The sequence below is a fragment of the Aspergillus luchuensis genome, chromosome 2 (assembly GCF_016861625.1).
Source record: "Aspergillus luchuensis IFO 4308 DNA, chromosome 2, nearly complete sequence".
In the NCBI taxonomy this organism is placed as follows: Eukaryota; Fungi; Ascomycota; class Eurotiomycetes; order Eurotiales; family Aspergillaceae; genus Aspergillus; species Aspergillus luchuensis.
The window spans coordinates 1,296,437-1,323,249 of NC_054850.1; the positions used below are offsets into that span (position 1 = coordinate 1,296,437).

General features: G+C 47.7%; 8 protein-coding genes across 8 annotated transcripts; 2 read left to right on the forward strand and 6 right to left on the reverse strand.

Moving 5' to 3' along the window:
* Positions 1–246: 246 nt before the first annotated feature.
* On the forward strand, positions 247–2,435 carry AKAW2_20416S (uncharacterized protein; the record flags this gene model as incomplete). Its single annotated transcript, XM_041685127.1, has 5 exons — positions 247–416; positions 470–785; positions 831–1,029; positions 1,106–1,438; positions 1,492–2,435. The coding sequence occupies 5 exons, from the start codon at positions 247–249 to the stop codon at positions 2,433–2,435; spliced, it is 1,962 nt and encodes a 653-aa protein (XP_041539242.1).
* Positions 2,436–4,525: 2,090 nt separating this feature from the next.
* Positions 4,526–5,086, reverse strand: AKAW2_20417A (uncharacterized protein; the record flags this gene model as incomplete). Its single annotated transcript, XM_041685128.1, has 1 exon — positions 4,526–5,086. One exon carries the CDS (start codon positions 5,084–5,086, stop codon positions 4,526–4,528), a length of 561 nt encoding a protein of 186 aa, XP_041539243.1.
* Positions 5,087–8,546: 3,460 nt separating this feature from the next.
* Positions 8,547–9,585, reverse strand: AKAW2_20418A (uncharacterized protein; the record flags this gene model as incomplete). The annotated part of the gene is made up of 2 exons (XM_041685129.1): positions 8,547–9,366; positions 9,422–9,585. 2 exons carry the CDS (start codon positions 9,583–9,585, stop codon positions 8,547–8,549), a joined length of 984 nt encoding a protein of 327 aa, XP_041539244.1.
* A 5,229-nt stretch (positions 9,586–14,814) lies between these two features.
* On the reverse strand, positions 14,815–15,528 carry AKAW2_20419A (GMF family protein; the record flags this gene model as incomplete). The annotated part of the gene is made up of 4 exons (XM_041685130.1): positions 14,815–15,006; positions 15,071–15,201; positions 15,348–15,447; positions 15,526–15,528. The coding sequence occupies 4 exons, from the start codon at positions 15,526–15,528 to the stop codon at positions 14,815–14,817; spliced, it is 426 nt and encodes a 141-aa protein (XP_041539245.1).
* A 331-nt stretch (positions 15,529–15,859) lies between these two features.
* On the forward strand, positions 15,860–17,061 carry AKAW2_20420S (flavin adenine dinucleotide pyrophosphatase; the record flags this gene model as incomplete). Its single annotated transcript, XM_041685131.1, has 3 exons — positions 15,860–16,069; positions 16,167–16,333; positions 16,434–17,061. 3 exons carry the CDS (start codon positions 15,860–15,862, stop codon positions 17,059–17,061), a joined length of 1,005 nt encoding a protein of 334 aa, XP_041539246.1.
* A 1,211-nt stretch (positions 17,062–18,272) lies between these two features.
* Positions 18,273–19,200, reverse strand: RAS1 (Ras family protein; the record flags this gene model as incomplete). Its single annotated transcript, XM_041685132.1, has 4 exons — positions 18,273–18,508; positions 18,574–18,849; positions 18,916–19,030; positions 19,189–19,200. The coding sequence occupies 4 exons, from the start codon at positions 19,198–19,200 to the stop codon at positions 18,273–18,275; spliced, it is 639 nt and encodes a 212-aa protein (XP_041539247.1).
* A 5,293-nt stretch (positions 19,201–24,493) lies between these two features.
* Positions 24,494–25,171, reverse strand: AKAW2_20422A (uncharacterized protein; the record flags this gene model as incomplete). Its single annotated transcript, XM_041685133.1, has 2 exons — positions 24,494–24,683; positions 24,753–25,171. The coding sequence occupies 2 exons, from the start codon at positions 25,169–25,171 to the stop codon at positions 24,494–24,496; spliced, it is 609 nt and encodes a 202-aa protein (XP_041539248.1).
* A 129-nt stretch (positions 25,172–25,300) lies between these two features.
* On the reverse strand, positions 25,301–26,584 carry AKAW2_20423A (isocyanide synthase family protein; the record flags this gene model as incomplete). The annotated part of the gene is made up of 3 exons (XM_041685134.1): positions 25,301–25,372; positions 25,459–25,844; positions 25,906–26,584. 3 exons carry the CDS (start codon positions 26,582–26,584, stop codon positions 25,301–25,303), a joined length of 1,137 nt encoding a protein of 378 aa, XP_041539249.1.
* Positions 26,585–26,813: the final 229 nt, after the last annotated feature.

Here is a 26,813-nt window from a genome sequence, read left to right on the forward strand (position 1 = left end):
CTACGTGATTGACGGCGCGACAATACCACGAGCGCGGGATTCACCCACCTGTAAGCCAGCAGGGTAGTGATTCGACTGCACCTGTCTTTGTGGCTGAACTATACGTGCTAGCCAAGCTGGCCCGATCACGCGGAGGTCCTATAGACGTAAGACGGATGAGGCCCACATATCTATACTGGTGAGCCAGATAATGAAGGCAATAGTAGCTCTGAGGAAGGCAGCAAAACCATCATAGCCGCAGGCAAAATGGAGTCATCTTTGATGCCTAGAATGAGTCCGAAGCAAGAAACTCACATGACAAGAGGCTGGCTTAGAGGACATGGCCATCGACACCGGTTGCCGCTCATCCACAAGACCCAGCCACAGCCAACAGCCCCGATCGAACCCGCAGACACCCAGCAAGATCATAAGGAAGAGTGAGGCGATATGATGCTCCTGTCTCAATATGCACTGACCCTTTTTATTTTAGTGTCGACGAGGTAGATGAGTTTTGCCAAGTCATCCAATGCTATTCGAACGAGACAAAGAGTAGTAGTGAGCCCAACGGCGGCCATGGAAGAGAAAGGTTCGATATATACGGCGCGCACAGCTGGAAAGAGGTAGTTAGTATCGTCCAAGCGGTTGAGAAAGACTACAAACACAGCGCCACTGGCTGGAAGGGGGCTGCGAGATGGGCCTTTCGCAAACTCGGTGAGCATGCAGAGGACTTCAACCCTTGGTTGGACCTTTTGCCCGATGACAAGTACTTTAGCATTGCTTGTGGTGGACTCAAGATAATACTTGGGGTTAGTACGCTCTGTCCCTGGCTTCATGCATACTGATCGAAGTAGATGGCAGCGCGAAGAAGCGAACAGCGGGAGGTTATTCTTGCATTCTTTGCTGAAATTCCAGAAATTATCTTCTGGACCGATCGCTACCATTCTCTTTTCCAGGACGAGGAGGGTTTGAAGTCCTACCTGTACGAGTTCTATCTCGCTCTCCTGGCCAGAATCCAGGGAATGATTGCAGCGTTGGTGGATGTATCACTGTGTAGGTGTCGTCGGCTTTTAGCTGCAGCGGAGATGACACAAATCCAGTCCTGTACTAATATGCATGTTTGGATCAGGGAAAAAGATTATCTCTGGTCTGAGTGTCAAGAATGCAGACAAGTCGCTTGGACACGTCAACCAACGCTTCACGCGGGCCAGGACCCAGCTCGACAAACATCTCCAATTCGTGCGCGATCGGCTGCAAGTGGATACAAACCAACGAGTCGTTTCTATAAAGCCGATCGTGGACGGTCTGGCAACAGGGCAGAAAAAAGTGATTCAGCAAAATTCAGATCTGCGAAATGACATGCGCGAGGGCATAAGTCGACTGGAAAGGCGGTTGAAACCATGGGGCATTGTCGCGGAGCAGATGGAGCAGGTCCTTCAAAATGAGTTGCAGAAAGCGCAGTGTAGGTTCTTAGTGCTGTTTCTAGTTAACTCAGACATTGACCTTGCACTTCAGGGCGGATTAACCGGGAGAACATACAACGAGAGAATCGGCAGTGGCAGATTATGCGCCAAGGGTATCCCAGAAGCGACCTCTACTTCTTCCTTCGCTTGGATGAGCAGGACGTGCGGCAGCAGCTTATTCAAGATCTCGATGATACGGGTCGCGATGGACAAGATATTGATATGGTTGCTCAAACCCACGCTCAACAACTTCTCCGTATGCCACAATTTCAAGATTGGATCCGGTCTGACCAGCCAGACATGCTCCACGTCGACGGAAACTGTGACACCTATGCTATGGCGAGATGTTCTCCATTCAGTCTCCTTTGTTGCGTACTTGCCAATGAGCTACTACAGCAACCGCAAGCCCAGGTTCTATTCTTCTTCTGCGGAATGCACAACCTGGCTGGGGAGCCCATGGCAGGGCCGGTAGGTCTTGTCAAATCGCTCATCATACAACTGCTCCTGGATAGGGACGACAAATATGATCTCCTTTTCCTGACCATTGGGCGGAGAGAAGAAGCGTTGTATCAAAATGATCTTCCCTCTCTGTGTGAGACATTTAGGGAAATGCTGGTCCAAAACCCCTCCGCTGCTCTATTCTGCATCATCGACGGTGCATCGCTCTTCGAGGTGCGAGAATGGCATGAAGAGATGGAGTATGTTGTTCAGCAGTTGTTCAACCTAACGACTGATCCGGACATTGCAACGGTGTTCAAGGTACTTATTACGAGCCCGGGTATTAGCCGACTCGCAAGTGGTGTGCCTCAAGAATGTCGCTTGTATGTGCCAGAAACCAACGAGAGAATCTCGGATGCAGGCTTGCGGAGCCCAGAGGCATTTCAAGACGAAGTTTATCGCCGTCGAGAGGACTTGGCAGATACTGCAGGGAAATATGAGGTCAACCCATATGAGGCAATGTACAAGGTGGACATGTACAGTGAGGAATATGAGTAGAAGTGAGCAGCACTATTAAGAAGTATGATCGATCATGGTGATGAATTAAGATAGCGACAATCCTTCGACGAATCTAAGTTGTGGAGTTGAAAGATATGTTACAGTTGCAATAGTACTTACGCAGTTCTCCATACTATGTTGCTCTTTGATATTCTATGCCCACACAATATTAATGAATACGTAATGCAAAGTGCCTTCGAGCTCATTTCCATCGTCTCTTGCCACCACTGAATCCTTACTAGCACATAAGCAAATATACCACTCGCTCACCTCATCTACCTGGCTATATTTACCCTCAATATAGCTAGTTACATCCTAAACCAAAAAGACAACAAACATGACAAAACCAAACCAGCAAAGAACACAATACACCCAACATACCAGCAAATACTCCCGTACAACCCTACTTAAATAACAAACGTAGGGTGCCTAATAACCCGCCAAGAAGGCAACTACGCATACATGCATGCACAAAAGGAATGAGTCAGAAAGAAGCAAAATCAAACCCAGCCCACTGGCACATCTTTTTTTCATTTCTTTTTCTTACAAGGATGAACTCCTATTCGGTTCCGGCCTGTCGGGTCGCCATACATAATAAACATTGATCATTTGAGTTTTGCTTTCTTTGTTTCGTTCTTGTTTTTGCTTTTGTTCAGAGTTTGGTGGCTCGGGTCGGTGAATATATACTTAAAAAATAACTTCGATGGTTGGGAGTATCTGTGGGTTCGGTCTTGGTTACTTTCTTGGGAGGGGTGCGTTGAGTGGCTTTTTCTTTTGCTTTGTTGTCAGTCTTATATCATGTTTATTATATGTTACTGTGGTGGGTTATGTGGTCATGCTACTCTGTATAAATGGCATGATAAGAGCTAGGAATGAAGTACTCCTCCGCTATGAGTATTAGAAAACCATAGAAAACTGAAAACTGAAAAATCATTAATCCAATAAATCGAATCCCGTGTATTCCGTACCAACAGAGTTTACCAGGATCTTCAATCCCAAGTAACCCTGACCCGACATGCCAAGAAAATGATCGATGCAATGCATGGATTGCCCTGTTTCTGGTTGATGGCAATCAGTCAGTTGACAAATCGCCAGATACTTCCGGTAGGCAGGGTGGCTGCAAGAGAACCCTTCCACAGGAGCGGTAAGCAGCAGGCAAGCCATTGGTAATTGTGCGAGGGTAAGCGGAGAAAAAGTAAACATTATGGCTGGGGATGACGCAAGTGGGCGGATGAACGCAGTTATATACATGGCAAGGTTTTATTTGCGATGAGTGTAAAGTATTGAAAGATCGGGAATTTGTCATTGTTTTGTATGTCTTCTATGTGTTCCTTTTCTACTTCATTGTGCTGTATACATTCTTTATGTTAGAAAGTGGCTCTCTTTGGATTTCTCGGCAGATTTATTAATTAGAATATTCTTGAGCACTGTAAATATGTACAAACTACATTACAGCAAATAGCGTATGATGAATTGACAAAGAAATGAGGATATCGTCCAAGGTATTCGGTAGATATCCGCAATTCCCCGGCGGGTCGTCGGCGGACCGGACCGTTTGGAATGGCCCATGGTAACTGCACTGTATGTTCCATGTATCCCTCAAGGTATGATACAGTGGCAGTTTTATAAAGTGTGTATATAGATAAGGCATGCCATGATCATCACCAGGATGGCCCTTCACGACTCGGAAGGTCGGCCAATTTGAAAGAAGAAAGAAGCAAGAATCATCTAGGCCCACTTGATCGACGTAAGGGGCTAGTTTCTCACTAATTGTCCTCTTGATTACAAATTATTCATCGTCATGATGATAATGTAATGTTACACAAGATTATCAGAAATCCTTCCGTAAGTATACACCGGATATTGTCAAGGAAGTATACGCACCTCGCACTCACTCCGTCCCCTCTTCGTGTCGACAATATCTTTTTTGGTTGCATTACCAAAAGAGGCAACATATTTCGTTAAGAGGTAAGGTCATGAAGCCTTGAAGCGATTGGGTCTACTATCGATCATCAAAGATGCGAATTGCTCGAACATAAATGAAACACTTTTTTGAGTTTATTCCTAGACACGGACTTCCAGGCTGTCCGCTAGCTGTCATCGGAAGAGGAGCTTTGCACATCACACCTCGCGTTCTTCAGGCTATTGCACAGCCTTTCAACTAAACATATAGTGTTCATCAAGTCATTGCACAGCTTATCCACATGCTGATTCTCCTCTCTTGGAATCCATACATATTGCACATCTCCCTTCTGCTTAAGCCGGCTATCGAGAACCACTGCTTTTTCAAGGAGATCCTGGTTTGCTACCTCAACTCCTTTACGATTCAGCCATCCGTTTCTGATCCATTTGTAGATCCACTTCTCCATGCAGCTCACTGCATATGTCGAGTCGGAGTATATCGTGACATCCAGCCGAGGATCCGAAACCAGTTGCTCAGACTTCTTCAAAGCCATCCTTAGACCGAGGATAATGGATGTGATCTCAGCTCGTTGATTCGTCGGGGCGGTATATGAAAGCAAATCTTCTGTTGTCTCCCCATAGAATCGGCCGGACGCGCTCTTAAAAGCAGCGGCTGCAGCCCCGATCGAGCCTGGCTGGCCGTTGGCTCTACAGCCACCATCAACGTGGATCTTCATGATATAAACCATGGTGTACTGGTGGTTCCAGAGGAAGACGTGGGATTAGGTCTACAACTAGGATAAGCAAGCCTTCTTGTAGGCGCCCCCAGGCATCCAAAGCGCGCCTTTCCGCGGAAATCTCCACTGGCTGTATAGTTACAATTTCCAGAGGCTTGCCTAGATATTCCATGAGATTTTAGCAAGTTGGTGCTTCAGGTACTTGTATGGGCAGTTCCCGGCGTTTCCCTGTACCCGCGATGCGTGTTTAACTATTACCTCTGTCATCTTTGTCTGTTGTTTTTGAGCAAATCTCTTCAAAGCTATTGGCAAGTCCCAGGATAGACATGCTGGTAGTTAGTCCGAATGGATCTGAGAAAATCAATTAGTCGTCAAACCGTACTATACTGTGATAGAGACGGTTCCATGCTGTCGAGCTATACATCAACTAGATAAGAATCAAGAGACCAATGCCTTAGTAAATCAGTAAATTGATAATATACAATACCATTTCCAGCTATCACACTCATTATTTTCCTACCATATCCTACCATATTTAACCTCCTTAGCCGGAATGACCCCAGTACTTAGTACTAGTCAAACCTAACAGAACCCATCATAACACACACATCCCTCATAACCACTATAATCACCCCATCCCCATCCCTATCCCTACTTACATCCCACCTACAACCCACATCTACAATTACCCTCCTCAACCCACCAAATGATCATCCGATCATCCGATACCCACCACCCCAGAACAGGAAACACCCCTTCGACTGAGCCAGAGCATTCCATTCCATTGCATCCGATCCCGAGCACCATTCGTAGACTAACACTACACTTCCGTTACGTGGAAGTGGATCCCCGGGTAGTCAAGGTATTACCAGATATGGATAGGCACATTACCTACTAGTAGGTAGATGCGGGTAGAGCAGTTAATGGGTACACTACGTACCTTTGTACTTTTACTCTAGACTTACGCGGGAGTCCGTGCTACTCTATGTCTCCCTCTGAGGGCTAAGTACTAAGTACTTTAGGTATCAGCGATAGAGTAGATCGCCAAATAATAATATTCTGTCTCTTAGGGCCTCTAACGAGTCATGAGATGACATGTTAATATCGGGGAAGAAAGGAAGAATAGGGGAGTGGAGGAATGATCAGCATTGGGGATTTATCCTGTTCGGGGTAAGCGTAACGGCTGGTAGTCTGTTACTTTGTTGGGAAAGGAGGGTATACAATAGGGTGGGTGGGTGTGGGGGGAGGATATGACAGCTGGATCATGACTGATCCTGATTTGGGTTACCTGGTACTTATCTACTACCTAAGTAGGACTTAGGAGGATGAATGATGTAAAGCAATGACATCTGCACCTACATTAATTCAAATAATGCAAAAACAACATCAATCCACACTTGATTGAAAATACACATTTCCATACAACCTCTCTTCCTAAATCGTTTTAAAAGACGTAAGTATAATAATAATAATAAACCTCGGAATATAAACCCTGCAGACCAGCACAATGCCGCAAAGAGTAAGTACTATCATGCTGCTTGCTGCGCTGGTGGCACAAACCCCCTCACTCACTCACACCACACTACACTACACACCAACCCAACCCGACCCAACGGGTCACCTTACTTACTTACAGTAATTCCATCACTTTGGACTCACCCATCCCGGTAACTTAACATACCGTCTTATGCATCGGCATTCCGCATTGGGTCCTTGGCACAGCGAGACTACCGTCTACCTGCATTTTATGTGGGGAATAATTAGTAAGGTAGACCCTATTCCTGGTTCAATATGATGATTAAGTAGTATCCTAAAGAGAAGATGTACCTAATACATAAATATATTTCTTTGTCTTGCGGTAAGATAAGTAAGTTACACAGTATCTATCTATCCATCTACCTATCTACAGAGGTGAGTGAGTGAGTGAGTGAGTACCCAGACCCACTTCCTTCCCTTCATCCTTCCTACTGTGTACACAGTACACAACTGTTTTATAGCTGAAATCTCACATTATTACAAATGAATAATCTTCATAATATAAGCACTATAACCCCCCCTCCCCTCCAACAACTTACCTACTACATACCAACTAGGTAGGCTACTAGCACCACACTACTACCAAACGTCCATGAAATGATCCGTGCATGAACATGAACATCCGCTATCCGGCCGAATCCTCCTCTCCCTTACGGGATTTGGTCGGCGTTTGCAATTCGACACTACAAAAAAAAAAAAATTCTACTCCGTATCTGCGCGAGTCAGGGGTAGCATGTCGCCAGCCTCATTGGCAGTACGTACGTATCGAATAATTTATTTTAGTGCGTAGGGGCTATTTATTGTTTTTAATTTATCGGGTTTCCGGTTTGCTGGGACCGGGAAATTGGATCAACTTGATGAAGTATTAGGTTAGTAGTAGACACCGCGTGAGGGATGTGGGCAGTGTCTGCATTCATCATCAGTCCTCATGCACAGTGCTCGGAAGAGGATAACCAAGTCACCGGGAGTTGGACAGGGAAAAGTACTTCCTGCCCAATGGACAATTAATGTCAAGCCAAGAGAGCTTTGCTGTCACACACACTCCCTCTCTTCTTACTATAGGAGAATTTACCCCCGTGCATCATGCGATGTGCAGTCAACTTGCCGGATGAGAAGAAGAAAGACAACGCCAAAGCGCCGGGAACCAGACCCGGCCAACATCATTCTTGCGGGGCAGTGGAGCTAGCTGGGTACTCCCTGGAAGGATTCAGGAGGCCAAGCTGATGTTTGCTCGATCCCACGCCAGCCATCATTTTCATCGAGGGGGGTCTGGATCCCTCGACCTAAGGCCAGGGTACGGAGTATACCGTTACTGCTGCTGGTTATTGGTTGATAACGGCCATTTAACATACGCAGCGGGGCGTACCGATTCCCACCGTGCCATTTAAGTTGGGACCACAAGTGGCTCCGGTTGACCCGTGGCTTTGGCCTTTTCCGACCAGTTGGCTGACTAGTGGCTCCTGCTCAGCTTAGTTTGCAGGGCATGGTGCCACCGTTCAGCTGGTTCGCCACGGCGTTCAAGCTAAGCATAACAAGAAGATTACACAACAGGGAGTGACCAGGAAAGAATCAGGTGCCACAGAGTAACATCAAGATTCAAACAATGCTAGGTCCGCCAACCATCGTTGCATCTCAGTGCCTTGTGGCACTCGAGCTGCAGAGGTAAAGCTTGCTGGACTGCTATTCTTGTCGTAAGGGGTGCGAGCAGGTAAGTGAACAGACGCAGCTGAGCAGCCAGTGTAGGCCTGACTTGCCATTTGCGCTGCAAAACGAAGTAGATTGATTGTATACCAGCCAACTATCTACCCAGTACTGATCCTGACCTTTGCCAATCGTTCTTCAACCCGTCGAACAATTTCGGGGTCCGGTTTCGGTTTGTCTCGGCGAGGGCTGTGATGTATTAGCACTGCGTGAGCCACCTTAGCAGATGTATGACTTACGGATCTCGTATTGTTTCAGGTCCCTTCTCTTGCCCGCAACCGGAGCAATTCCTCTCCCCCGATCGGTACAATGTCGAACACTTGTGGCATGTATAGCGTACTCGCTGCCGCGCCTTCTTCCACGTCCGTGCAGGAGGTTCTGCGGGAGCATCGACATCTCCAGGATAGCCATGCGGGTATTTGCCGAGTTTAGGTCTGAGTTCATTAGTACAGACGCCTTCAACAAATGCAATTGGTCTGGGGTGGACGCACGGGTCGCGAGGGCACATTGTGCACCGGATATGCTGGCAAGTACTGCATTCCGTAGCATCCGGAGCGAACACAGTGCTACACTGATGACATGTACGGCGGACTCGTTGTCGGATCGGGTGGTGGATGACAATCTGGCCGCCGGTGCGCGAAGGCAGCGTAAGAGGAGGTTGCTTGGGTTTATGCTGCACAGGGACAGTTTTGTGCAGTTTCTGCGCGACAATGGCCTGGAGCGCAGCTTGGGTGTCGTCCCGGTGGTCGTTGGTCTTGGTGGAGGGGTGGTGAGGGCAGCTCTTGCAGCGGACGTGCTGGCAGTTGACACAAACTTTGTTCGGGCCAAAGGTGGTCTGACAGCGATGGCAGGTACGGCGCACTCGCATCCGGATGGGTCTGACAACTCGCTGCACGGTCGTATCGCTAGGGGACCTCCATTCTCCAGGCTCCAGGGTCAATCCGTATTTCGCAAATAGAGCCCGCGCCTTCTCTTCTTGAATGGCGCCCCAGTTGGTGAAAACGGTCGCATCAGGTGTAGCTTTGACGGTAGGAGCCTGCGGGATACGTTGGGGACTGTAACGCAAGTCAGTGCCACAAAGTAACCAGAATTACTCGGCGATGAACATACGCGGGAGCTTGGCTTGGCTCGGGCTCTCTTGATTTCTGCATGACTGGCGAGGTGGTCCGGACAGTCGAGCTCCTCCTCAAAGCCATCTTCATGCGCTTAACATATTTCGACAAGCCATCATGCTTGCCTTCATTAGAAGGGGTGGGATCTTGTTGAGTCGACATTTCTCCGGTAATATAGTCGATCTTTATTATTGCTTGCCGGTCGTATTTAAATCAGATCATGTGTGGCGTCGCACGACATCGACAAGGCGGGTGACGGTTTTGGCGGTGTCGGAAAAGGTCGAACAGTGTAAAGACACTTTTGGGGTGGGCGCTATTAATTCATACCAGCTGGAATCGGAAGGGATGGTGTTGAGTAATTATGGCGGTGATGGTTGGAATTCTGGGAAGCGAAAGCGCCGAGGAGCGACTACCCAGATTGGGGGGGTAACGACAAAGTGGGTGGAATAAGGTGGGAAACGAGGGAGCCACCGGTTAAGTATGGCAGGTCGCACGGGCGCGTACCGTAACCGTAGGCTTGGGACAACCCGACAAGACGGTGAGATGGGTGAGAAAACCCAACAGGAAGGGTCGCAGGGAATTGGAACAGCCTGGGGGCAAATCCAACGGGTGATTGGTTGAAGGGCGGTCAGATCCTGTGGACCGGGCGTGGATGAGATGTCCGATGTAAAGTATAAGGTGTGTAAAGTATGTAGGGGAAGGGGAGGTGACGTTGTGAAAGGATGGGTTGCAGTGGTTGCAGTGGTGGTTGCAGTGGAGGTGGTGGATTTGCACGCTGGGGAGCGGAACAAAAGACACCGGTCAAGATGGTGGAAAACTGAAGATTCACGACTGACTGACGGACTGACGGGGAGGAGAGGAAGATAAAAAAGAAGGCAACGACCAGCGCGAGCCGAACGTCAAATAGAAGCCGAACAGACTTTCTGGGGGAACCGGACGAGCGAGAGGGGGGTGGGTAAGGAAGTTGTATGTAAAGTAACAGTCAGTAAGTAAAAGTATGAGTAGGCAGGCGCCTAAAGTAGTAACAAAGTATGGCACATGGCTTCTCACCCGACACACTTTTCTATACCGTTGTGGTTATTTTCAGTTTATTTTAATTTCCTTATCATCTCTTTAATTTTTATTCTCTTATTTTCATATTTATTTTCCTTTCTTCTCCCATACCTGCATTGAGATGTACCTTCTAGATTTCACCTCTGCTTTATTAAGGACACCAACGGACCAAACATTGACATGAACCGGAGCCTCTACTAACAAAGTCAAAACTATGGATTAATTCCCCCCCACCCATTTATAGCCAACCAGTCTATTCTCACTAGGGAAGACTCCATACCCAGCTCCTATCGAAAATCAACTGCCCTGTTCTACCGTGAAGAAACCAACGATCAATTACCATGGCAGGAAGCAGCACGATCCGAGCGGGAAACAAAGGAAGTAAAGTAAAGAAGTAGCAGAAACGCTAGAATCAAGAATCAAGACCGATTAGGCAAAGCCGTGCGTCTCTGTTTTGCCGATAGGCCAATCTGGTTCAGGAGCTGGTTGGTTGATATACGCCTCTACATCCTCATGCAGCATGATGACCAGCAACTAGCGGGCGAACCGATGCGACGGGGCGCTTTGGGGGGAGGGAAGATGGAGTCTAATGCCGTGGCACCCTACCCACTCTGGAACAATGCCCAAACCCACCGCGTCTCGCCCGCGGGTCTGAACTCTGAAGAAGGTCGCGCCGGAGGGGGTGTTGTTTTGTGTTTTGCTGATCCGGAAATATTATCAGCTTGATGCTCCTGATCTTGAGTGATTTATAAAAAATAGGGAATGAATATGAACATGACATCCTTTCATATCCGCGTGGTCGGAATCGGATGCTGCTGATGATGATGTCAGCTGGAAAAAGTGAGCGGTTACCAAACATAACTACCGCTGGTATTTTCCGGGATATGCTTCAGACAACCAAAGCCCGTGTATTTTACAATTCGTCACATAACCCCAACAGCAGCCACGAAGCTGCACGAAGACGATAGTGATGGGAATAATAGCAACGCTCTAAGTACAGAGTACATGGTGGTCAGTTATTAATGGCCCAAGGCTACCAAAAACGTTTCTGTGCATGGACTGGAGAGGATGGCAAGTGAGTTTGAGCAAATAGAGATAGAAGCCTTACGTAGATGGCGGTGCCGCTGCTGCAGACAACATGATGAAATGAATCATTGGGGGTGCTTTCCCTTCAATTTCGCGCCAGGATAGCGATGCGCCGTTCAATCAGGAAGCCCCATGGAGGATGGAACTACCTCCTGAGCTGAGACTCAACTTATTTCGACCGAAGATCCGGCCGAAGGATAGAAGAAGACTACTCAGGAGCAAGACCTACCAATTTATATTATATTAATTGTACCCGGGAACCGATTCCTAGTGAGAACTCTAAGGAATTGCAGTGTCATCATCGTGTCTGTCTCGACTGGTGCTGTTCATGACCGACTATCCCAAGTTATCCAACAATTCCTGCATATATTCTGGTGCGACAATGGCTTCGGACATTCCCTAGGAAGGATAACAAGGGACTAACTTACAATATTCCCATTTCATGTTTACCCTTAACTACAAAACAAAAACCCATTATTGTAGACATCTCTAACAGTCTAAGTCTCTTCAATCACAACGAACCTCCCACAAAGAACTAGTAGACTATGTCCTACCCGCCCGGAAATTCTAGACTCCCTGACCAACAACTCATCACACAACGCTGAAACCATAGTACATACATCTCCCTCCATACCGAGGTATCCCGACAGATTGGTCTAGTTACTTCTGTGTAAATACAACATTCCATCGCATCCCATCCATACAGCTAGACCATGCATTGCATAATGCATGACACCACATCACACCACGATTCCTACCCTACCCTACCAAAGGAAAAAAAAAAAAAAAAAAAAAAAAAAAAAAAGAAAAGAAAAAGAAAAGAAAAAGAAAAGAAAAAGAAAATAAATTAGAAACGGCAACGGCTTCATGCAGCCTGTCTTGTTCTACTGCAGTGTAGACGCCAACTCAACACGCTAGATAAGTACTTACTTATCTGCCCATTCATTATTCCTTTGCAAGAAACTGACACTGACTCTGTAAGCAAATAAGTATGTACGTATGAAATGTGTATGTAAGTATGTAAGTATCCAAGCGGAAAAGGTAGTAGCGCGAAAGTATAAGGAATTTGTCAGTAGTGAAGAATAAAAGAAAGACATGAAGCAACGGAAGAACTTTAACTTGCAGCTGAGCGCCTGACGGAGTAGATCGGAGAAAATATGAACCTACCGGATTGCGTTGGAGGGTTAGGTTGGGTTTGGGTTTTTGCTCCACTGGTTTGTACTTACTTTGAGTTGAAGGGTTGGTGTTGGGTGGGTAAATGAATAAGGATTATACTTGTTGTTGTGGACACATGGTTTGATAGTGACGATGATGATGATGGTGGTGGTGGTGGTGTTATGCTTATTGTTGGAACCGTGGTTCTGGTTTTATTATTGCTCCTTGCTTTTGAGGGAGGAGCTTTTTGTGGTTGATTGTTGATTCGGGAAAGCCGACCGGGGAGGTACGTAGTAGCTAAGTAGGTGACAATTGAGTACTTAGATAGTGAGATAGATAACCGACCGTCAACTACAATGTAGATACTACTACTCACTCCTCTCTACTATTCAACATCGTACCGAATATCCGGAAACCAAACAAGAAAAGATGGACCCCGGTGCCAAACACCCGGGTACACTGGATTCGATCCATCAGACATCAGCACTGCACTTCACAGCCAGCCAGCCAGCCAGCCAACTACCTTACTTAGTAACCCGTAATCTGCAGGGCTGAATAATTAATTAATCAATATAACTATGACAAAAAGAGAAAAAGAAGCAACCATGTTGAATACCACACCACATCACACCACACCACATCCCCTCAGTAATCAATCAATAATCAGTAAGCAAGTAAGCTTCAAACACAGCTGACCGACCACCGATCTCCGTCTGGGTCAGAAAAAGAAAGGGAAGTGGAAGAAGGGGGAGGGAGGAAGGAAAGGGGAAGAGCATGGGCCCAATCATAATTCAGTGTTTCTTTGTATGGCCGGGATATCCAGTCCCAGCGCGGCGGAGAGCACCGAACAACTGAACCTTTCAACCTGTGGATGCCAGGCTGTCAGAACTCCTGCCTTTAGTGGAATGGTGAGATGTTGGTGTAGTGGAGATCCACTGGGGGTGTGTGTGGGGGGGCCAGGTATGGAGCTAGTATTGATGGTGTTATTTATGTATGTGTGTATGTATGTTGGTTTCGTTTTACAAGTTAGGTATATACTAAGTACTAAGTAAGTTAATAGCTTGTATGGAGGAGGATTGATTGGGATCATTGGAGGACGTAGAAGACGTATGGAAGGTTCTATGGCTTCGATTGATTGATTAATTGATCGATGAGTCTTAGGTAAGTAGAGATACTTTGTATTAAGTATCTCGTGATCATGTGTCTATGTTACATTGCATGCAATTATCATGTCTACTGGTCTACTACCTTGGTAGTTGTAGTTCTACTACATCTCATTCAACCGGAAAAGATATCCCAACTCAACCTATTTCCACCCTTATATCATGATGATAGAAGTATAGGATGAGATATTTTCCTTCATCTAACCAAGACACGTTCGATCCAACAACACCTACCTCCTAACCATTATACACCCCTCCCTCGACATCATCATCACCAGCCATTAAATGATAGAGATACTCTACCAACCAAACCCCTCCACATTCCCACAAACAACCGCATCCACTACAGTAGATACTACCACAGACAATCCCTAAGTGAAAAGCAGATAGATAGCCCCAACAAAACAAAACAAGAAAACAAGAAAACAGAAAACAAGGTTCAAGGCGCATATTTGCTCGAGTGGATCCCCCATCCAACCCAACCCAACCCAACCAGTTGGTACATTTAAGCTACTAACTTCCAGGATAGAACATGTCAAACAGTCAACCCTGGAAAAGAATTCCGGTCTCATGTTTGTGATTACTTCTAGGTGGTTCTTCGCCATGTGTATGTGTATATCATGGTGAGGCGATTTTATCGATAGTCATGCAAGGGATTATAAGAGGAGATCATGACAAATCTTGGCGGGGAATTTGTGATTGCTTATGAATCGCTTTGGGTAGTACGTAGCTGGCTGTGCTGTATGTCTCGGTTTGGTTCCTAATGAGTACTGTGATATAGTGTTTAGTGGTATAAGACTTCTCAGCTCCTATTGAGGTACCCGAATCTAACCTGATCATGTATACAATGCCAGCACTATAATTATAAGGTAAACGCGTAGGCGTCATGAACGACCAATATATAGGCCTCAGACCCTACCACACGGTGGTATGCCTAATCCGCGCTTTGCAGCTTCGACTCGATCGAGATAATATCATCCTCTTCATACACCTCAATCACCCGGTTAACCTCCGCCGTATTGCGCATCAACTCGACAGCACCCGCATACATCATGCGCTGATTCGGGTTGCAGTTCTCGGGGAGGTAGTAGAGCATAACGTAAGGAACCGAAGGGCGGCCGGAAGTCTGATGCCAGAATCATACGTTAGGTCTATTTCACATGTCTAGGTGACATAAGTAGAATACTCACCAAGGTCAAGGGATAGCTGAGGAGGATAAACCGAGGAGACGATTCCGGAAGCTCATCGGCTACATCCTCCATCTTGGAGTAAACCTCGCCATCTTCGGGTCGAATCTCCTGGGTCTTGTTGTCGATGATATCTGTCAACCCTGTTGTCAACCACCCATTGTCCTATGATATCCGATGTGAGGCGAACAAGTTCGCGCGATAGCTGGACGGTTCTGCTCGTGATAGACAGAGGATAGAAAGCGGGGCTATGGAGGAACGACAGGAGACGGGATCCTACAAATAATGGCCTGCGGATCCTTGGCGCGGGAGGTTCCCAAGCGGAACTTGCGAAGCTTTTCTTTGGTCTCGGGGGAGAAGGAGTATAGTCGTGATTCAGACTGCGTGGAGAGAAGCTCAGGTTAGCATAGCAGGGGTGAGAAAGCGGGCACGCGATGCGGGGCAGTCCAACCACTTACCATGTTGTGAATGGGTGATGCGACAGTAAGGCGGAAGCAGAAACAGGATATTCGGAAGTGCGCTAGAAGCAAGAGGAGTAAAAATCGGTAAACCCCCAGACGGGATGTGAGCGGGGATGGACGGGGGAGCTATCTGGTTGGGGGTGAATTTGACCGAAGAGACGAAGGAGGAACAAGCAAGTGGTGGTTGCTCCGCGTTTTCGGCCCGGTGGGATGAAAGGCGCGGCACTTCTCCACCTCCTCCTCGCTCTCCTTCACTTCCCATTCAATAATTCTCCTCCCCGCCCGCGCTTGTTTGTTACTCCGCCATTCCTCTCCTCCTCCCTTCTCCCTCATGTTCAGTCGTCTCGGTCAAGTCGCCCGCCATCTCACTCGACCGTCACTCAACCTCTCTTCCACGCCTACCTTCACCTCGCCCTCTCTGACCCCGCCCCTGCTTCGTACACCATCCCCCAAAATGACATCATCCGTCCTCCCGAAGAACAAGAGGACCATTCACACGGCAGCATGCCTGATCATTGGTGACGAGGTTCTTGGTGGAAAGGTAAGAATCGAATGAGCTGTCTGGTGTTCAGCTTGTCTTTCTTAAGCATTGTGCATACCACATCCTCGGCTTGGACTGACGATTTCCGAACTGCCAGACCATCGACACGAACTCCGCCTTCTTCGCCAAGTTCTGCTTCTCCCTCGGCATCCAACTGAAGCGCATCGAAGTGATTGCCGACGATGAGAGCGAAATCATTGAGGCAGTGCGACGTATGAGCGACCGCTATGACTTCGTCGTCACCAGTGGAGGCATTGGCCCAACGTCCGTACACCCCCCACATCGATTTAATAAAACCCCCACGCGATATGAGTACTGCATATGGCTTGAAAAGCTGACTGATATATGATGTGAATCGCAAAAGCCACGACGACATCACCTATGAATCGATAGCCAAGGCCTTTGGTCTGAACCTAAAGCTCCACCAAGCCGCCTTCGAGCGTATGAAGAAGCTCTCCAAGCCCCATCCCATGCAGCCAAATTTCGACTGGGACACCCCGTCACCTAGTCTGACGGCGAAGCTGCGCATGGTCGAGATCCCTCACGACGAGTCTGTGCCTTTGGAGGAACAGGCTGTGTTTGTTGCGGATGATATGTGGGTGCCCATTGCTATCGTGAACGGCAACGTCCATATCCTTCCTGGTGTTCCTCGTCTCTTCGAACGGCTACTCGAGCATCTCAAGCCGAACCTGTTGCCTCGCTTGGTCAACCCGGAGGGAAAGGGCATCTATCGCTACCTGTTCAGCACACCACTCCCGGAGAGTACGGTCGCCCCCTACCTGACGGAACTTGCTACTCGTGTTGCTTCGAAGAACATCAAAGTTGGCAGTTACCCCCGGTGGGGTAATAAGCGCAACACTGTGACTCTGGTCGGCACTGATAAGGAGTTCATGGACTCGCTTATCGCAGAGGTGGAGCAGAATGTCGAGGGAACCAAGGTAACTCGAGAGGATGAGCTTGACCCTCCCTCGGACGCTGAGGAGGGCAAATAAGTGGAACGTTGGCGGTCATAGTATGTCTTTCCAAACAATAGTTGCTAGATTTGTAGACAATGACACGCTATTCCGGATATGCATGATAGCAGTGGGTGTATGGACGTTAGGATTCATGAACCTGCGTAGATGCGTTATCCTCGACAGTGTCCATCCACATCCGCCATCAGGAACGCGATCTGTTCAAACAACGTACCACTCACCACTCAGATGCTGTCAAGGTTTGAAGACCAGCCATCAAATCTCCAAGACATCACTAAGTAACCCACTATAAGATACTAACCACAGAGGAATTGAAGAATGAAGGCTTATTCTCGGAGACCAAAATTTCCAGAATCAAATAAGATTACCCAATAGTTCAAGTGTATACATGAAGGAAGAAAACCAGACAGACTAAGATAGAGATGCTTATGGCGCGCCGCTGCTGAGTGCAGAATAGGGGAAACAAAACCAGAGACAGACCCAAATGAAAGAGGGGAAGAGGGAAGAAGGGGAAACGGGCAGAGACGTTAGGTGGCACAATGATATCGCAACGTCTGAACACCCGACAGAAAGGAGTATAACGTGCAGTCCATCTCGCTAAAAAAGGTTCAGCTGAGATCCCGCCCGACAGTGCAAACTTGGTGAATGAAAGAAAGGACCAAACGTATCCCGGATGCATATAGGAAAGAGATCAATGAAGATGAAAGTAAAGACGAAGAGTTAAGATGATCAACGGCTGCTGAATGTGCAAAAAATCTGAATTGCTCGTCCAGCGTGGCCGACAAGACGAAAAGGAAGGATGATTCTGCAGCTCCGGATAGTACCACATATGCGGACCGCGACAATAGCGTACCTATATTAATGCACAGATCTATTGACAGGCTCCGTTCTCGTCCTTTCAAAGATCGAGAAATCGTCAAAGAAAAATCAATCTTCCAAAAAGAGATAATAATAATAATAAACAAAATAGAGGAACAAAGGGGGAATCGAACGTTCATGGAGACGATGGCGGCATTAGGGTGTGAGAGCAGACATCATCTGAGGGTGAGGCTCGTATGGTATAATGATCACAAAATCAAAACGCGTTGACAAGCCACATGTTGCAGCAAGGCAAGTGGCCCGTCTCTGTTGCTGACCTCTCTTTCCAACCGGGAGTGACTGTATGTGTTTTTGCTTTCCTTCCGTATCTCGACCTGTATGTATTTCTTTTAGATCCAACGCCTGTCCCATTACATAATTATACATTTTCCACAGCAGCCAGCGTCATCGCCAGGCTCGCTGACGTCCATTTTTCCTTCCGGGGCGCGTGAGCCGCCACCCGCGCCAGACGGGTACGATGACATCTCTTTGTTGAACCGACGAATCTCACGCACCAGGTCGTAGAATGCGTTTTCAACGTTGATACGGGACTTGGCGGATGTCTCGATGAACTTGCAGCCGAACTGCCGTGCTAGAGCCTCACCCTCTGTAGAGATAGAATCGTCAGCCAAAACCTCCGGCGACAAGCAGATGCTGGACCGGGAAACCCACCTTCTTCGGAAACAGCCCTCTCCTTTTCCAAATCGCACTTGTTGCCGACCACGATGATGGGGAAGTAGTCCTTATCCTTGACTCGCAGGATCTGTTGTTGGAAAGTCATAATTTCCTCGAATGATTGGCGCGACGTTATCGAGTAGACGAGAAGGAAACCTTCGCCGGTTCGCATGTACTGTTCACGCATCGCCGAGTATTCTTCCTGTCCGGCAGTATCTAGAACGTCCAACAATGCCACCTCCTCATCGATGACGCACTGCTTGCGGTAGGAATCTGTTCAAACACGAATCGAAAAATAAGCCACACGGTCGGAAAGGTACAGCAGAGCTCAGCGCCCACCTTCAATTGTCGGGTCATATTCATCCACGAAGTGGCTCTGGATCAATTGGATGGTCAAGCATGACTTTCCGACACCACCACCACCGACGACGACGAGTTTGTATTCTCTTAAAAACTATATGCGACCGAGAGGTGAGCGATTCGTCATGTTTCCGGGGGGGCGGCGAGGGAGTTCGGAGAACATGGAGAGAAAGTGAAAGGTCGGAAAGGGAGGTGACAGGAGGCACATGGAAGCTAATGACGGAAAGTCGAAAGCGCAGCGACAAGGCTTACCTTTGAAGCCATTCTGGTAGGTTCTGGCTTGGTATTATGCTGTGAGGGAGGGAAGGGAAAGAGGGGGGAGAGAAAGAGAAGCGGTTAATCGAAGCTATCCCAACAGGAGCTGTGACAGCGGGTCGAAGGAGCAGCAACACAAATTTCTTTTGCAGAAAGAGACAAGACGAACAAGAGTCGGGGCCCAGGTCGTCGGGGGTTTCGCGCAAAGCAAAGGCGCCTAAAGGGCAGTCCACAGCAACGGCGGGTCTAATTGATTAGGCCAAGCTTAAAGCAGCAGACTGGGGGGGTAGTAGTAGAAGCAGAAGTGCGTGTGGGAAGCAGGATCCAGGGGGGGTCGTGGAACTTTGCAGGCAGGCGGGAATCGAAAGGCGAACCGGCAGGGTTTCTGCGTAGTCTGCAGTTCGTCTTGACCCAATTCGTTTTAAGCGACCAGGGAATATGGAAAAGTCAAAGGGAACTACTTAGAACACCTTCGAGAATCAGGGTGGATTCAAGGAGGAGAAGAAGAAGAAGAAAGAAGAAAGAATAAAAAAAAAGAAAAGTAAAAAGAAAAAAAGGGAAAGAGAATGGGGTGGAGAGACTTGGGGAGGGGAAAGGGGAGAGAGGGAGACACAGAGAGAGAGAGAGGATGATGATTAAGGAGAGTTAAGCCAACTGAGGAACGGAGGTGGGGATAGGCAGAGAGCAGCCCAGAAAGGAGGAGTCTAGATAGTCAACTACTGAATACTAACTAATTAGTAGTGGACAGACAGACAGTCCAGTTAGTAGTAAGTACTTAGTAGTATGATTGGAGAGGAATTTCTTCTTGACTAGTAGAGAACACAAGCCAAAGTCACAAAATGAAATAACTATGTAAATAATAATTATTTAACCGCGGGATAAGCGCCTTGATTGGTGTGGAACAACCCCTACCGACGCAGTGAAAAGAGCGCAACTTTCATGGAGAAATTGATATGATGCGGCTGCTGATTGGAAGGAAGGGGATTTCGAAGGTTCGCCAGAATTAATCTTACCATAATCACTAATGATATGATAATCCTCCTAGTGCAGTAGTCGGTTAAGTACAAAGGTCCTAGTCTTATCTGACTAGTACTGCTGCTGCTGCTGCTGCTACTGCTGGTCTTTAAAAACAACAACTTGCCTCCGATTAGTGGGCAGGAACTATGAGTACTGTATTGAAAGAGGGAAGAAGGGAAGGGGAGAGACAGAGAGAGACAGAGACAGAGAAAGAGAGAAAGAGAAAGAGATGAGCAGTGAGTGGGTGTGGCATTAACCGGCAACGCGTGTGGATTCCCACCAATCCAGCCAGCTGTTTAATTTCACTGGTCCCGGTTGGCCCACCCACCGATAATTAACCTCAATCGTCCGATCGCAAGATATGAAATGAACCTGAACAGCCAGCAGTCAGCCAGAAGTAGATTCCCCAGACAGACAGACAGCCTAGTAATCAAAATGGTTCTGTCAATCCTAGTTTGACTTATCTTCACCCAGTCCGATCATCCTTGACAGGCTACTGCAACGGTATTGGAACAAAAATGAGTCAGTCAGTGGGTGGGAGGAGGAAGAGGGAAAATGGTTGCATAGTGAGGTAGCCTGAAAAAGGGGGCCGGGGATCGAATTTCCAGGGCACACCCAAGATTAATGATCCATTGGGTCTAGTCTCTCGCTGTCCCTCTCTCTCTCTTCCTCTCTTCTCTCTTTCCCTCCCACTGCCAATACCCGTAAGAATTTGGTGGTTAATCGTTAAATAATACGATGAAAATAAATTAGTCCCCTGGATACTATCTAGTTACCTGGCTCACTTACTTAGTATAATATAATGGATTTCATTTCGTATTGATGATCTGACCCAGCAGATACATACCACCACCACCACCAAAGCACTCAATAAATGGTGACTTTATTTATTAGCCTGGCACACAACAATATAATCCCCGAATCTACTAGCAGTCGACTACATGACTTTGTGAGACCATTCCATTCATCATACTATCTATCTTTCTCCCAGATTAATCTTCACACAGATCCACCCACTTTTTTTTAGCGCCGGTCGTTAATGCTTCTAAATCGTCCAGTGTGTCTCCATCCCAACCTTTCCCCCCCTGAGGGTCCTTTTTCCCCCCTGCTCACCTTACGCAACGCAGTAAACGAACGAATAGCTTCCGTACTCCAAGCCAATCACCGTGAATCCTACTGGGTGGATGCGCTCCTCTCTTGACTCTGCGTCCCGCTCCGGTTCCTTGAACAAGTGAACTCCTTCGCTCCCAGGGTGCAGTCTTACTTACGCAAGCACGGTACGAGATGCGACAAGACGAACACCCATTGCTAATAAGTTTCCCGTCCGACTCAGTCAAAACTCGGAACGATCCATGAACTAAAGGCCCTGGCCGTTACGATTTAATAGAAAAAAACGGGGGCGGATTTCCCGAGAGAAAGTTCTACTGGATGTGAGTTCTTACTGTGGGCGCGTGGGGAGGTAAAGAAAAAACAGAGAGTAAATGTGTGAGTGGGAGACAAGAGAGAGAGAAAGACAGCATTCATCCGAGAGGTTCTTGTCCTTTCCCGGCAACCGTTTTCCTTCTAGAAGGGTAGAAAACCATTCTCAGCCTTAACAGATGCTACCTGACAGCTCCGATTTGACACACCGAATTACATCATGATTCGAAATATTGAGTCTGGATTTGGCTTCGTTTTGGCTTCGACAGCGTCATGGAATTGTGTCCCTGAGGGAGAAGGGGGGGAAGGGAACCTGAGTCCAATGGAGGGAGTCGTGCTCGACTAGTCCAGAAGAAGCCTAAAATAGCCCCAGAGGCCGAGTTCAGGATGTTCTCCACGCCTCCACTTTGCCAAAGGTGATATATTGGTCTGTGAGACCGTCCGATCCCATAGCCCAAGTTGCTGCTCAATCAACCATTGGCGAATGAGGCGGCGACATCGATACAACTCCTTGCTCCTTCTTCGGTGATGAGCGGAGTAAATCCCAGATGATACCCTCGAGTGTCAAAAGATGACGTCCCGCAAATTTTAACCCCGGAAGTTACTGAACACATTTTTGCATCCTTGCATCCCAGCTGCAGCTGGGGGAGATTTTGCCTTGCTCCCCGTAATACCACTACTTCCTGCAGTGTCGTGCGTTGATCCTTTCCCACCACATGCGCTTCTCATTGAGTCTCTCTCCAGGGTGTTGTTTCCCTTATCTTCTGTTTCTGCTACTACCACCCTGGAGCGAAACTAAACCCACCCGTGTTCCCGAGCCATGGCACCCAAGCCACCGACTCAAGTCACATTGCCTGATTTTGCGCACAACTGCTGATCACGGAAATCTCTTCCATCCTACCGACTCGTCACATTGACAGAGCCATGGGCGTGATTTGGAGGCTACCCAAGTCTGGGTAACCGACCGCTTCAGCGAACAAAGATACGGCGGCGTCCCTGCGCCATACCTGCGGGGTCGTCCGGGCATGCGACCGAGATCGGTACCTGTCACCTAACTCGACTATCGTACCAGTCATACTCCAGACCTCAATCCATGTGCCTAGATGCCCAAACCATGATCAAACATTCTCCTGCATCAACTACCAAACCCGGCAGAGCACTAATCCAGCTGCGAAGATACCCTAACCGAAGCACAATCCCCACCGCCCTCCGATGTGCGGTCTGCGTGTGCGTGCTTGCTTTATCTTCGAGCAACAAGATGGCCAGACCGAAACTTCAATGACTAGACAGCCATCAAACACGTCCATGACGTGGCCAGACAAGAAACGGGACATGCAGCATCAAGCCCATCACATTGAGACTTGCAGTAGGCAGTGTACCTAGGCCACACCTAGAAGTTCAACCACCTGAGTGGGGTCACTTCACAGTCAATCTTCTCTCTCCCCTCTGTGACACATCCAACGCCTCCAACCATGTCGTCAAACGTCAACAATAACTTTGTTCCATGACTGGCGCATATCAGAATGATCTGCGGGGTACCAAGACGCCAGATAGGCGTCGCTTAATCCATCACAACTGACTTTTGGCTGACACAAAAACCCTGAGCCACAAAGGGGGTCATAGCTGAATACTGCCTGCCCCCTTTTCGGATCTCGGATATTTACCTACCTACCTTTGTCTATATTGACTGTCTACAAGTAAGTACAGTAACAGTATTTAGGAATTGGCACATTCCAAATCAGCGGCTATTTATTGTAAGAAAGACCAAACCAATTATCATGATTGAATTTCAAATCATATGTTCTTACATAGCATAATTCATTCGTTCCCTTTCGGCCCCCAATGATAATATGCAGGGGTATGTAGATAGTCTACTTAAAGCTTGGGGGCCGGCCGGGGGTGTCCGTTCTATATCCCCTGAAGAAACTTCAGTGGAGAAGGAGAGCAAAGGACCATGATATTTCCAAACTAGCGATTGGCTGCATATTGTAAAGTACTTAGAACTCTGTATTCTCTTTATACTTTAATGCTTTTCATGTCCAGCCCCTCCTAAGCGATGCGCGGTTAAGAAGCCCCCTGATAAATATTCTAGAGTAGTCGTCTGCAAGCGGCCATCAGTATACTAACATAGATATGCCTCATTAATTGAGAAGCCGAGTGAAGCTTACTTATTATTTCCTCTACGGAGAGTACTACAGTACACAGCTACCCCGATATATGTCCATGTTCAATGTATTGGTTCAATGTCTCGCTACGTACATGTCCGACTAGCTAGCTTCCTTATCTTGCATTTTGGTTTTCTTTTTTCAGAATAGACCTTCTGGTACTTCCCTTCTCTTCTTCTCTCCTCGAAATAACAAAGGAAACATGCTATGGGGGGTTTTCTTGTTAAAAGGGAAAGAAAGTAATAGAAACAAAGAAATTCGTGTAGTGAGACGTCATCAATTCATATCATCCATGCATGATGGGTACTTAATATTGCCCCCAGTAAGATGGAAGAAATATCCAGGATAATAAAGTGGCCATTATCAAGAGACCAGACAGACCGGTATTGAACCTCAAGTAAGATCAAAAAGTCAGCATGGAAATCCCGAATGCAACAAGAAAAGGACCGGTTCTTCTTCAGCCGGCTCCCAAGTCAGAGTTGTAGTGAAAGTATCATAAATCACAACGTCCCCTTGTTTCCAGGTATGCCAATAGCAGACTCTACGGTCGTAGAGAAGAGGATTCAGAACATTGCATAGTCTGTTTGAGTCGGCGTCTGAAATTCCTTCCATGGCGTAGGTGGGTTCCGAGGTGATGTTGCTTTGAGAGAGGAGTGGATGGTAACGGAAACAGGGCCGGCCATGCGAGAAGTGAGGTGTGATCAAGGGCAGACTGTTGTTTTAGTCTTGGTGTTGGTGGATGAGCTCGAGCTCGATGCTTTCCAGGAGAACTGTTGGAGCATCTCGACGGTGTAGCTGGCGGGGAGGTGAGAGAAAAATAGAGATGAAGCGGAGAAGAGACTGCGTCGGGTTTTCTCTGAGATGGGGACAGTGGCGGTGATCATTTGATATCTGAATTGAGAGGGAGTTGTGTGTGAGTGGGAAGTAATGAGATTTGAGTGAGAGAGAGGGAGGGCTTACTTGGATGGATGCTTCGTGTTGTCGGCGTCTTTATCCTTCGTGGTTTCAGCTGCCCCATCGAAGGGCACCCAACCTACCCGGATAAGCTCTTCTAGCTCCTCTGGATCACTGTCTTCGGCTTCTTCTTCTATATCGAAGTCGGATGCCGAAAGGTGAGAAGCGTTCATACTCTCGGCCTTCTTCACGATCAGGTCGTGGTCATGACTGTCTGTGAATCCGCGAAGGAGGATAGGTGAGTTCTCGTGTGCTAGAGCCTGGACTTTCTCCTTGTCGATTTCGCTAATTGAGGTTGGATTGACAGGAGTAATCATCATACCGCAGGGATAGATGGGGTCGACTGTTACTGGCAATGGCCAGTTGTACAGCTCAGATTTAAACCGGTAGCACCATGGACGTCCGTTCTTGTGAACCAACTCCATTTCTGGATCCGCGTCGAAAATCTCGCGCCATCCATACATGAAGCCGCCATCAACAGTATAGCAAAGTGCTGAATGCCATGGTGTGACTGGCGTTGGAGTTCTCGGGAGAACGTTTATGGAGATCTTGGTTTATCCATTTGAGGGGTGGATCGAAAGACGAATGTACCCTGGGAAGTTCTTTAGAATAGCTTCTGCGAAGGCCTACAGTAAAACCACAAGTGTTAGTGACAGTCAACACCGTGCATGCTTGGTTAGCGCTAGAGGTCTGGGTGAATTATTCCACTCACAGCGCCTCGTTCGATCATGGATTTAGCGACATCTCCCAGATGTTTTTTATGCGACTTGCGAGATTTGGTACCATCGTCTACATGAAGATGTTCCAAGTCTTTTGTCAAGAACTTGATGTATCCTCGGTACGTGGTACAGATGTTTTCATCGGTCTTGATCTTAACAGCGGCGTCAAATCCCTCCGGGGTGTACTTTCTAATCAGCTCCTGGCGAAACTCTGGAGCCAATTTCTCATATGCCTCGCCATCAAGGTTGACATCCTCATGGATATGAACCAGATTGCGCAATCTGGCGAACTCGATATGGTCGTACTTGTTCTCAACTACCATTTCTCTCAGTGCATGGCTATACTCCCAGACGTCTCTGTCAGACACGCCGAGAATATCTATCGACAGTCAGTTTCTATATGAGCATACAAGATCATGAGTATCGTCTTCTCGACTTACCGTTATACACGAGGCCATCAGACACGATGGTGAGCTTTGCTCCATATTCATAGACGTCACCGATGGCAGCGCAGAGTCCGTTAAGGTGCGCGAGAGAAATATCTTCGCCTTTATCAGGAAGGTTTCCCAAGACCTTATTCTCCCGGTTCGGGGATTTGAAGGGGAAAGCCGGTAGGATCATCTGGATCGGCTGCTTGGCGCGTATCTGATTACACATCTTGGATAGAAACATAATGTTTCCATCGCTGGTGTGGTCTCTTGCCGTTGCTGGCACCACGCTACGATACCGACCGATGACTTCCATGACTTTGAAGGCCTTGAGCAGTGGATCATCATCGTACTTGCATTCTGAGGCTTGTGGGTCGATAGTGGACTTGTCCAACTCCATATGGAAGATGCCTTGGTCCTTATTGAAAGGGTCTGCCTCCATATGGAGGGTAACTGATTCCATATGAGAATGGTCTGACTCCAGAGGAGGGGTGTTTGACTCCACAGAATTGACATCCGACTCCATAGGGAAACCGTCTGACACCATATTGGAAGAGTCTGATTCCATAGGGATGGCATCCGCGTCCACAGGAAGCACCTCTGACTCCGTATGAATGGTATCTGATTTCATAAGGAACATATCCGTCCCCAGAGAGACGATGCCTGATCCGAGTTTGGGCGTGTCATCCATATTGGCGCAGTTGAGATCCAGGTATGGGTAGGTGTGTTGTGTGCATCTCAGAAGAATGAGACGTGAACCAGTACACGTCCAGATAACACGGTGTGAGATTGCACTTCACTGGCGACACGCCGACTAAGCGATGCAAACTCATGTTCGACTCTGGCTTGAGCTCGGCGTGAACCGTTCAGGGCTCAGGAACCGTGATGTCAATCACCAAAATCAACATTGCTCGGTGCCG